The following is a 12,361-nucleotide window of genomic DNA, read 5'->3' on the forward strand; positions in this document are numbered from 1 at the left end:
GAAAAGCAGATAAGGAAAGGGTGTATGTTTCAATTTTATACACGATGGTGTGTTTGTCATCGGTTCTGCATTGTTTGCAGCTCTTCCCAAACAAGGGTAAAATCTCACTTGCATTTACCTTCATACTCCAAGCACTTAGCTCAGCACCAGGCACTCAGGGAAACAATATATTTTTTTTAATTTTTATTATTTTTTTAAAAAAATATTTTATTTGACAGAGATCACAAGTAGGCAGAGAGGCAGGCAGAGGGGAAGGGAAGCAGGCTCCCGGCTGAGCAGAGAGCCCGATGTGGGGCTCGACCCCAGGACCTTGAGATTGTGACCTGAGCCTAAGGCAGAGGCTTCAACCCAGGTGCCTTCAACCCAGGCACCCGGAAACAAAACATTTATATTGAAAAAATGATAAGCCTTTCGAGAAGCAAGAGTTGGGAAACAAAGGCCTGGGAAAAGATACCGCCCCTAAATGTTCATAAATTGAAGAACCATTTGTGATTAGTTTATTTCCATTAATCTCGTTTTATTTCCGTTCATCTAGTAAATGATCTTTTCGGCTCCTTTATATTACAGAATGAAAGTTATGTGAGACTTTTTTTTAAAGGCCGTTTTAGGTATTTCAAGTATCTTCAGCCACCTCTTCGGCCCTACCAGCGCGCACAAGGGGTGTGCGCGTGCACTGGAAACTACCACGCCCTTTGCCAGTTCTTGGTATCAAGGGTAGCTGTTTTCCAGGGAAAGGTCAGCACTCGCCGTTTCCGCTGCGGTGTTAGGTGAGGCCCGGTCTGCAGTACGCCGAACCTCAATGAGCCACAGAGGAAGGCTGTAAACCCCGAGACCCACACTACAAAGGGTAAGACATTTCTAACAGCCTTTGCGCCGTGCGCAGCAGAACCTTGACCTCAAGATGGCGTCTCGTAGTCATAAGATTTAATCAGCTCCAATCAAAAATGGCAGGGTGGGTCGTAATTTACAGCTCGAGCCTTTCTAGTCCCCACGAGGCGCTCCTTCTCTATGGTTATGCGCCGCAGCGTGGTGATTCAGAGCCAAAAGAGAGGACTATCTATACGCGTTCTTCTCTATGATTCTCCTCTTCACTCTCTCCGGCCGCAGTGCACGCCGGGCAAGAGGAAGACCTCCAGAAGCTCCCCGCGCAGCGCGGCTGTGTTTGCGGCCTGTGCGAGCAGGCGCTTCGGAACCAGACTCCCGGCGAGCGGCGCGCAGAGACCTCGAACCGGTGGAGCCCGCTGGTAACCTGGATCCCGGAACACCGCGAAGACCGCACCGTTTCCTCAGCGGCAGGTGAGTTCACGCCTCTGGACGCGTGTGGGAACCGGGAAACCGGGTACCTCGGTTGCGGGAGGAGGGGAAGCCAGGGAGGCTGCGAAAGGGCCGGGGTGGGATTGGGGGGTAAAGGGGGGGTTGGGGTGGGGGAGGGGACGGGCACGAGGCTTGGGTTTCTTCACTTCTCTAAGGCCTGGAAAACCAGTGGGCCCATCTGGAGCCCGTGGAGGCCGGACCTACTGCCAGAGCTTTCCTCCTTGCATTGTCGCCCACTTTCCTTTTCCCCTCCACGGTCCGCCACAGAGTGAATCGCCTTGACCCATTCTGGGCTCCACGTTTGCCACAAAATGATCCGTCGGCCCCTTCGGAGCCCTTCTCTGAGGCCCCTTTCTAACCCGAGCTTGCGGAGCTCTACTGTGGATTTTCCGGGCCTAGGACACTCTTGCCCCAGGCTCTGCTTACGAGCCATCGAGCACCCACCCTTTTTAGCGAGGTGCCGGGTCACCAACGGATTCCTTTCCTTTCCTCTTTCGTCATCCAGAGCCCGCCACCGAGTGGACTCCCTCACTCCCCCAACCCGAATTCAGCTAAGGCCCACCTTTTTTAGCACCCTTGGCTCTCTCGAGATTGTCATGAGGATTGTGGTCCTGCCCCCTTCCTCCTCTGGAGGTTGCAGTAAACTATATCCCCATTCATTCTAGGCTATGACCAAGTGCCACATTAAAATGTGTTCCTTGTTTCTTACTCTTCTTTGGTCTTGAGTACTTTTTAAATACGATTTTCCGAAATAGATCTCGGAATATGAAGATTATTTTGAAGTTATGTAATGTGGATTTGTATGGCCTTGGAAAAGCCATTTTGGTACTGGGCAGAGTGGAGCAGACCAAAAGGAGGGTAGAGATTGGACCTCTCTTGTACCGGACTGCTGTAGTATGAAGTATCCTGATTTAGGTAGTTGGCAGTAGACGATTTTTATGTTGTTTTGGGGACTTTAATTTTTCGAGGATATCCAAAAACCTTCAGCGGCCTTGAAAGGCATCCAGTTGGTCATTGCTTCCTCATGATTCAAGCAGATAGTATGCAGTTCTAATTAATTTAACGTTTCTTAAAGTCTTGGTTTTCTTCATCTGTAAATTGAGGATTAGAGTAGTACCCGCTTCGTAGGTTATTGTGTTTGGGGACTGAGAAAAACATACCTAAAATCCTTAGAGCAATGCCTAAGTAACATAGTGTTTAGTCCAAGTTAACTGATACTGTTATTTAAGAGCCAGAGCGGGGACTCTTAACATTTCTTCTGCTGTATTCTGAATAAGTTTTTATAAATAAAATCAAAGTTAACCCTTAATAAGAAGTTTCTTCTTGGTATGTTGTTACTGGAAAGAGGCATTGTGATACAATGAAAACAGCCTTTGGATTGGTAATTTCAGGATAGTGGGGAGTCCCCGCCCACTTACTGTTTTCCCTTAGACAGGGTAGCATCTTCATCTGTAAATGAATAATGTATCTGTGCCAAGTAATTTTGGAGATTCAGTGAGATAATATATGTCGAAGACTTTTGTAAACAAATTAAAATGTTAGTTAATATTTTCATTAAATAATTGCTCTTTTTGGGGCACCTGGGTGGCTCAGTCAGTTGTGTCCCAACTCTTTTTTTTTTTTTTTTAAGATTATTTATGAGAGAGACAGAGAAACTCTCAAGCAGACTCCTTGCAGAGACTTCTGTGGAGCAGGGAACCTGCCTCGGGGCTGAGTCTCAAGACTTGAGATCAGGACCTGAGCCGAAATCAAAAGCCAGATGCTTATCCAACTGAGCCACTCAGGTTCCCTGAGCCATCCAGCTCTTGATCTCAGCTCAGGTCTTGATCTCAGGGTTGTGAGTTCAACCCGTTTTCCACCCTTGGTGTGGCGCCTACTTAAAAAAACAAAACAACAACAACAACAAAAAACTCATCTCCTTGGGGTTATCAAATTTCCATTTGGGATTCCCAGTGTAGTTTTCCCCTTATTTATTTATTTATTTATTTAGGTATGGTTCCAAACTACTTCTAGGACGAAAGTGTTTTTATTTTTCCAATGTTAAAAGGCACCATATATTAATAATAGTTTGGGTTAAGTGTTTTTATTTTGTGGTTTGTTATCTTTATTCCACTGTGGTAAGGCTTTAAAAAATATATATATATTTTAAAGATTTTATTTATTTATTTGACAGATCACAAGTAGGCAGAGAGGCAGGCAGAGAGGGAGGAAGGGAAGCAGGCTCCCTACTGGGCAGAGAGCCCGGTGTGGAGCTTGATCCCAGGATCCTGGGATCATGACCTGAGCCGAATACCCACTGAGCCACCCAGGTGCCCCTTTAATATGTTTTTAAAATAGGATGAGTTCATTCTAACATTGTCAACTATTTCAGACCTACTATGAGTTTGGAATTTTCAAGTAACTTTTTGGGTCACAGGTTAGCTATATAATTCTCTCATTTACATATGGTTTAAAGAAAAATTATATTGACTATTTTGTAGCTTTGGAAGCAAAAGTAGTCATTAAGTCATTCAGTATCTTACAAAAACATTCTGTGTATTTTAATTATGATAGTCTTTTCTGACAGCTACCACTGCCATTCCTAAAAGAGTTTCGATTGGTTCCCTCTTAAAGTTTTTGAATAGCTTTTTTCTGACCCTTTTTTTGAGTTTTGAAACTTCGGAAAAGAACATGGTATTTACACCACCAGAATTGTTGATATACTACTTTTTAAAACCTAGTACGATTTCAAACTTCAAATAAGTTTGAAGAATAGTGGAAAGAATTCTCAAATACCTTTTACCCAGATTCTCCAAATGATAACATTTCACAGATTTGCTTTATCCTCTCCTTTTTCTTCATAGTTTTCTTCTGAAGTGTTTTACTAGTAAGCTGCAGATGAGGTGTCCCTTAGTCCTTAAACACTTCAGGTATATTTCCTAGAATAAAGACATTTTCATATTTAACAATAGTAGAGTGAACAAAATCAGGAAATTAATACTGATTCAGTATTTTCTGATCTACAGGTCTTAATTGGATTTAGCCTGAAATTGCCCTGAGTTGGTATTGCTTTTCTTTTCTTTTTTTTTTTAAATGATTTTACTTATTTGTTTGACAGAGATCACAAGTAGGCCGGAGAGGCAGGCAGAGAGAGGTGGGGTGGGGAAGCAGGCTCCCTGCTGAGCAGAGAGTGATGCCAGGACCCTGAGATCATGACCTGAGCTGAAGGCAGAGGCTTAACCCACTGAGCCACCCAGGCGCCCCTTGCTTTTTTTTTTTTTAAAGATTTTATTTATTTATTTGACAGACAGAGATCACAAGCAGGCAGAGAGAGAGGAAGGGAAGCAGGCTCCCTGCCAAGCAGAGAACTCGATGCAGGGCTCAATCCTAGAACCTTGGGACCATGACCCGAGCTGAAGGCGGAGGCCTTAACCCACTGAGCCACCCAGGCGCCCCCCCCCCCCTTTTAAAGCAACTTTATTAAGGAGTAGTGAACACACAAAATACACTCTTTGTAACATGTAATTTGATGATTTTTAAAAAAAAATATTTATTTGACAGAGAGAAATCACAACTAGGCAGAGAGGCAGGCAGAGAGAGAGAGAGAAGGAAACAGGCTCCCTGCAGAGCAGAGAGCCGGATGTGGGGGCTGGATCCCAGGACCCTGGGATCAGGACCTGAGCTGAAGGCAGAGGCTTTAACCCACTGAGCCACCCAGGCGCCCCTAATTTGATGATTTTTTGATAAATGTTTAGAGTTGTGCATCTGTTACCCCAAAAAGGATTCCTCTCTTCCTTTTTGCACGCCACTCCTTGTTCCCACCTCAGCTCCAGTCTACCACTAATTTTTCTCTGTAGGTAGTATTGCTTTTTAATCATTGAAGTTGGTAAAACAGCTAAGTGCAAATCTCAGAAAAAGATCAGTTCCCTTTTTGGAGACTTGAATATTTTCATATCTCTGAAAAGTTTTCCTGCAGAAGAAATTTTTTGTTAATCAAGCATTTCCCATTCTTGAGACATGGAACACTTTTTCTTAGGAATACTTCCTGAAGACTTAACTTCTGTAGAAATTCAGTTTAAGAAATGATGTTTTGAAGGGTTTGCTTTGCTTAGGCTGGGGCAGGTTTGTCAGGCCATTGTACCCTGCAGGCTGGAAACAAGTGAACAATGCATTCTATAGTCATGATCATTTATATTCAGTGTAGAGCCACTGGGCTGGCTGTGTAACTATATAATATCCTAAATTTGCTCTTTCAGAGCTAATGAAACCAATACTTAGAACCTGACATAAAATTGGAGATAGATATTTGTTGAATGAATGAATGAGTTGTATACTCATTTACTAAGGAGAATCTGTTGGTTCATTCACCTCTTAGCATTTGAAATTTGGCACAGTGTCGTGATGGGGTTAGCCACTGTATCTATTCCTGGTGAAATAATTTGTTTTCTGTTGGGATAAATGTGCAATGGAGGAATGGTTGTAAGCAGTAAGTAGTGTAGGAAAAAAAGAGTGATTTAAAAGTGTAAAGAGGAAAAAAATGCAGAATGCCTGCATATTTTGAGTCGTAAAGATAAATCTTATTTGCAAGGGTTTTTTTTTTTTTTAAGTTTTTTTTTGATGGAGGAGACTAGATTTATTGAGATAAAATTTGCATGCAATATAATGCACCCATTTTAACCATTTTAATTTCAGTTAATTTTGACAAATGCATAATAAACCTGTATGACCAGTGCCACGCTAGAGATAAGGAACACTTGCATCATAGGTGCTTGTTTTTGTTACTTTGGGCCTTAAGGTTTCATACCTACTGGGTAAAAATGCTTAGAGCCTTCTAAAAGTGAAATCAACTCCAAAGTGAAAGTGAAAAAAGTGAAAAAATACAAGTATTTTTAAATGTTATTTAAGTCATTTCAGTGCTAATAGAATAATCTTTGCATTTCTTTTCTTTTTTTTTTTTTTTTTTTAAAGATTTTATTTATTTATTTGACAGAGATGACAAGTAAGCAGAGAGGCAGGCAGAGAGAGAGAGGAGGAGGCAGGTTCCCTGCTGAGCAGAGAGCCCGATGTGGGGCTCGATCCCAGGACACTGGGACCATGACCTGAGCCGAAGGCAGAGGCTTTAACCCACTGAGCCACCCAGGCGCCCCTGCATTTCTTTTCTTAAACCTCTCACATGACCCCTCAGCAGCAGTTGGCTACCTTCAAAGTACTGCATCCAGGATCTAACACTTTAACCGCTTCCACCTATTTCAGGCCATCCTCTCTGGACTGTGTTATTGTCAGTAGTCTCCTGCTTCTACCTTTGTTCTCCAGTCTTAACACAGTGGCCAGTGACACTGTTAAAATATAAGTCACGTCAAAAGTCTTTCAAATGTTTTCCATCTCATTCAAAGTAAAAATCAAAACCTTTACAGTGGCCTACAAAGTACTACATTCTCTGAATCCCCTCCCCCAAGTAATACTTGGTTGGCATTTATCTTTGACTTCCCTCAGAACTACTCTGTTCCAGCTCTTGGCCTTGCTTTCCTCCCATAAACACTCCATGCCCACCTCAGGCTCTTTGTATTTGCTGTTTACTTTGCTTGGAAGGCCATTACCTTCAGATACAAGGCTTCTGCCTAGGCCCCTTTGGAGTCTTTTGTTCAATTTGCCTACCTTCTTGGTGAGGCTTGACCACCATATTTTAGTAGTTCCTAGTCTTTCCCCTACTTTATTCTGCAAAGTACTTAACCAACTTTGAATCTCTGTATAATTTGTAGTGAGAGTATTACTGTTTATCAACTGTAGGTAAAAACTGATAAACTTTGCTTTTGGTTATAAAAGTTTATTCTCATTTTCACAATGTGAAAACAGAAGTTCATTTTGTAAAAAGTATTGATACTCTCATTTTAGGATGTTTAAAATGAACATTAATATTTATCAGTGATCACCAGAATTGTAGTTTTCTGGCCACAGGAGGGACCATTATCTTACTAAGAATACCTTCACTTTATGAAGCTCGCCTGTGAATAAGCAAGTTGTGAATGGTGCTAAATGAAAGGGCCATAGAACACAAAAATTAGAAGTGAGTGGAATGGATATATTGGCATAAACTAAGACATAATCTGGTTAATTTGTACAGAATGAATTATATATTTAAAAGTCATGAAATAGAATTTAAACACCAAGAATATAGGTCTTAAAAAATAATACTTATAGCTAATATTTGACAATAAATGATTCTGGAGATGAATTCATGCTCCAATCTTTGTAAACATTTTGAGGCTAGGCACTGGGTCATTGCTAGCATAGTATTGGCACATGGGAGCTTCTTAATAAATCGGTTTACTGATTCATTCATTGATTTATTTATTCAACAGGTATTAATATCAACTGCCCTCCTAAGAAAGTGCTGAGATAGAGTATTATAATGATAATAGAAGAGTTTCTGTAAGTAGGACAGTAGCCCTCTGTTAAAAGGAGATACACTCCTGCCCCTTTTATATAGAATATTTGTTTTTGTTTTTGGGCAAAAAGTTTTATAAAAAGATTATTTAAAAATTCAACACTTCCACAGTCATTAATTAGTTGCATTTTTCCTTTTTAATTTATGCATTTTTCCTTTTTAATTTATGCTGATACTTAATATTTTAAAGTATTTGCAATGGCTTATTTTCTAATTGTATGAAATCCTAGGAATTTATTTTATTTTAAAGCTTTCTAAGTATTTTAAGTGTACTGTGTTTTCTGAAATTGAAGTTTAGATTTTATAGAATATTGTATTATCCTAACTAATTAAGTCAAAAGAACACTGAGGAAGAACAGCTCTGAGTCTGAAGGACATGCTTTTCTAAGACCATTTTAAAGAAATGTCTAATAAACAGGTAAAAAGATACTCAACCTCCTTAGTGATTAAGGAAATGTTCATCGAAGTGAGAGCATTTTTTTTTTTTACTTGTTAGGTTGTTATAATTTAAACACTGATTTATTCTAGCAATGGTGAGGATCTGAGCAAAGGGCATTCTCATACATTGGTGGTGGGGATACAGATTTGTACACTAGCTTTGGAGGATGACTTGGAGGTAAAGTGTAGATACATGTAGTACTAATCTGTACAATAGAATTTCTTGCACAGTGCATAGATTTATATGTCCAAGAATGTTTAGCATTATAAGAGGCAAAATGTTGAATCAACCATCCATATTGAATAAATAATTATTATATGCCTGTATTATAGTAGTAGAAGTTAATGAACTGATATGAAGAGATGTTAATGATAATTGAGGGAGAAATGCACCTAACAATATAGTATGATTATATTGTTTGCAGAAAAACACAAATAATTATATATTAGTTTGTGTATAGAAAGGTATTTAGAAGAATACAACGATATATACCAAACTGTTGGGATTAGGGGGCGAGGAAGTGGAAGACATGCACTTTTTATCTTCTCTCTTCTGAAGGGTGAGTAAATCAATGTATGAAACACAAATAGTAGAGACAGATGTTCTTTAAAAGCTTCAAACAACTCTAGACTCCTTCAGTTACAAAGAGTGTGGGGGGAGTTTTTCCTAGTGTCTGACAGATAAATCTCCTGTTGATCAAATCACTGCTATTTAATGCCATCACTGGTATGAAATCACTTATTTTGGCCGCTTTTTAAAATTGGTGCATGGAATCTTCCCAGGACATCCTAATGTAGTTTTTTTTTACTTTTTCTAATAGTTTTGGACACTCAAATATGTTGATGAAACTATAAAATTTGGTGGTAGGGGAATCTTAAATATTTATATTTGTTTAAAGGACAAAATTAAATTTAAGTAGTAATATCACAAACCAAATGAAACAGTTCACTGCATTCTTGTATTAAAAAAAAATTAGCTTCTAAAAAAGAAAGTTAGCTTCTGATTCTTGAATTTCATTCATTTATTGAATATCATTCAAGAATGGTTAAGAGGTTTGCTTTTAAGTTTACCACAAACTAGGACATTTTTCTTACTGTCACAATTTGTATGTTCTCTCTGTATCTGAGTGGTTAGTATGGGTTAGTATGTGACCTTCTGTCAGGAGGTTTCTTCTCTCTCAGGTTTATAGTTCACTGAGACATTCATTTGTCCTTGAGGAACTGGCCAACACTGAATCAACAGATACTGTGTAACTTTGTACATTTAGTTTTCAAGGTGCTGATGTATGTAAAAAAATGAATGCCTCAGAACATTTAAAGCAAAAAACTGTTAGATAATCTTCCTGGATTCTGAGTTTGGTTTAAAAAAAAAAATTCATTGATGTTTGGTATTTAGTTTTTGGATATTAACTGAACCTCAAAATTTTTTTCTTCCTTTATATGTATTCCCATATGATTGTAGGAGTCTATCCTGAATTTAGATCGTGTACATTTTGGGAACTTATTTTAGAAAAGATCTAAGTTTTAAAAATTCTCAATGGACAGACAGAGAAAAGAGGGTCTTTGCCAACTCCTTTGGGTAAGAAAACTTTAGAATTTTGCAGATACTCTAAAAATGAAGGCCAACAAACCAGGCATATCAAATTGCAAAGTTTTCAAATAAAATGATTTGTCATGATTTTTTTCTTTAGACCGCTGCAGTAAGAATGTCCTTCCCCCCTCATTTGAATCGCCCTCCTATGGGAATCCCAGCACTTCCACCAGGGATCCCACCCCCACAGTTTCCTGGTTTTCCTCCACCTGTACCTCCAGGTAAGTTTGTGGATACTGTTGGGTTTTTTTTTGTTTTGTTTTGTTTTTGTTTTTTTAATTTATTTGACAGAGATCACAAGTAGGCAGAGAGGCAGGCAGAGAGAGAGGAGGAAGCAGGCTCCCCGCTGAGCTGAGAGCCCGATGTGGGGCTTGATCCCAGGACACTGGGATCAGGACCTGAGCTGAAGGCAGAGGCTTTAACCCACTGAGCCACCCAGGTGCCCCTACTGTTGTTATTTTTAACTGTACTTTTGTCATTATACTGTTAACTTTAGGAAAATAGTACGTACGTGACTGTGTTTTAGAGTGAAGATGTTAGCACACTTCTGTAAATGTGGTACCTTATTTTCCTGTGACAGTACTTTTCATATCTGGCTGAGTATCAAATTTATCTGTGAAGATTTTTCAAAAACACCTTTATTTAAAAAGGAAATGCGTATTCCAATAAATACATACTAATTTGTATGATTCAGTAGTTAAAAAGGTATACAGTGAAAGATTTTGCTCATATTTCCACATAACCATTGTTACTATTCCCTTAGCAAAAGAGGGAAACAAAACAGGCTCATTGGTTTCTTTATCCTTTCAGATAGTTTTTAATGTACATTACAAGCTGCTGTAAGTATGTGTTTTTTTTTTTTTCCCCCTCATAAAGAAAGAGGGAGAGTGTGCATGCATGTGAGCAGGTGAGCCGGGAGGGAGGGACAGAGGGAGAGAGAATCCCAAGCAGGTTCCACACCCAGTGCAGAATCTCACACAGCGCTTGATTATATGACCCTCAGATCACAACCTGAGCTTAAATTAAGAGTTGGATGCTTAACTTACTGAGCCACCCAGGCTGCCCCTAAGTATACTTTTATCCACTGTTTTACTTTTTTCTTTCCTTTTTTTTTTTTTTTTTTTTTTTTTTTAAGATTTTATTTATTTAGGGGTGCCTGGGTGGCTCAGTAGGTTAAAGCCTCTACCTTCGGCTCAGGTCATGATGCCAGGGTCCTGGGATCAAGCCCCTCATCGGGCTCTCTGCTCAGTGGGGAGCCTGCTTCCCTTCCTCCCTCTCTGCCTGCCTCTCTGCCTACTTGTGATCTCTCTCTGTCAAATAAATAAAGAAAATAAAAAAAAAAAGAGGTTATTTATTTATTCAACGACACAGTGAGAAAGGGGGAGTGGAGAGGGAGAAGCAGACTTCTGGCAGAGTTAGGGAGCCAAATGTGGGGCTCAAGTCCAGGACTCTGGGATCATGACCTGAGCTGAAGGCAGATGCTTAAGGACTGTGCCACCCAGGAACCCCCATTTTTCTTTTCATGCAGATGTATAGCAGCATCTATCTGTGTGTATATATCTATCCATCTATCTATGTATACATACACACACAGTATTTTGCCTCTTTTTTTTTTTTTTAAGATTTTATTTAATTTATGTGGGAGAGAGATTATGAGCAGTGGGGAGGGGTAGAGAGAGAAGCAGACTTCCCACTGAGCAGGGAGCCCCATGTGGGGCTTGATCCCAGGACCCTGGGATCATGACCAAAGCTGAAGCTAGACACTTAACTGACTGAGCCACCCAGGTGCCCTGCCTCTTGCTTTTTTATGCTTGACAATATATCTTGGAGAGCTTTCCAAATTACCATATAAAAACTTCCTTTCTCCAGAACTCTCAGGAAAAAAAAAAATTTTAGGTTCCACTCCCAATCCACAGATTCAGATCCTCAGATATTGGAGCCCAGGAATTTTTTTTTTTTTTTTAAGATTTTATTTATTTGTGTGTGAGAGAGAGAATTTGCACAAGCAGCCAGAGCAGAGAGAGAAGCAGACTCCCTGCTGAGCAAGGAGCCTGATTCGGGGCTCGATCCCAGGACGCTGAGATCATGACCTGAGCCCAAGACATTAGCTTAACTGATTGAGCCACACAGGCGTCTCAGGAATTTTTATTTTTAGAAGTTAACAGTTTTTAACAGGGGATTCCTAAACATCTATTTAAGCATAGCTCAGAGGACACACATTTGAGAACCATTATCTTACGGTACATAATTAACATTGCTTGGCCTAGGAGAACAAGGGTTTTTCCTTAGGTTTATGGGTGGTAGTTAGATATTTTTATATTTTAGTGGGACTGAAAACATTTTATACAAAATCAATTTCCCTTCCAAAAGACCACATCTAAGAGCTCTTAATTTGTATGTTAAGCCCTTCCCCCGTGTAGAACCTGTGTAATTCAGGCTGAAATCAGTTAATGCTCCTGTAAATCATCCAGAAATATTTTGTTGGAGGAAAGCTTTACATTAGAGATCTGTTTTTAACATTGGATGATCTATTTGAAATTATAGTGTTTTTCTAAAGAGCTTGATTCTTGAGAAATCAACAGTACATTGAAGTT

The 12,361-nt window shown here is 39.8% G+C and overlaps 1 protein-coding gene across 2 annotated transcripts in view; it reads left to right on the forward strand.

Annotated features, from left to right (window-relative positions):
* The first annotated feature begins 1,110 nt into the window (after window positions 1-1,110).
* Window positions 1,111-12,361, forward strand: part of RBM25 (RNA binding motif protein 25) — a 59,101-nt gene continuing 47,850 nt past the window's right edge. Inside the window, exons 1-2 of one of the 2 annotated variants that reach the window (XM_032837461.1) lie at window positions 1,111-1,296; window positions 9,868-9,988. In XM_032837461.1, coding sequence (XP_032693352.1) covers window positions 9,883-9,988 — 106 coding nt within the window. In that variant the 5' untranslated portion in view covers window positions 1,111-1,296; window positions 9,868-9,882. Of the gene's footprint in view, window positions 1,297-9,676; window positions 9,756-9,867; window positions 9,989-12,361 lie in introns of those variants that run through there. The other variant, XM_032837460.1, reaches the window with a different exon arrangement.

The sequence above is a fragment of the Lontra canadensis genome, unplaced genomic scaffold (genome assembly GCF_010015895.1).
Source record: "Lontra canadensis isolate GAN:19392208 unplaced genomic scaffold, GSC_riverotter_1.0 scaffold98, whole genome shotgun sequence".
Taxonomy (NCBI): Eukaryota; Metazoa; Chordata; class Mammalia; order Carnivora; family Mustelidae; genus Lontra; species Lontra canadensis.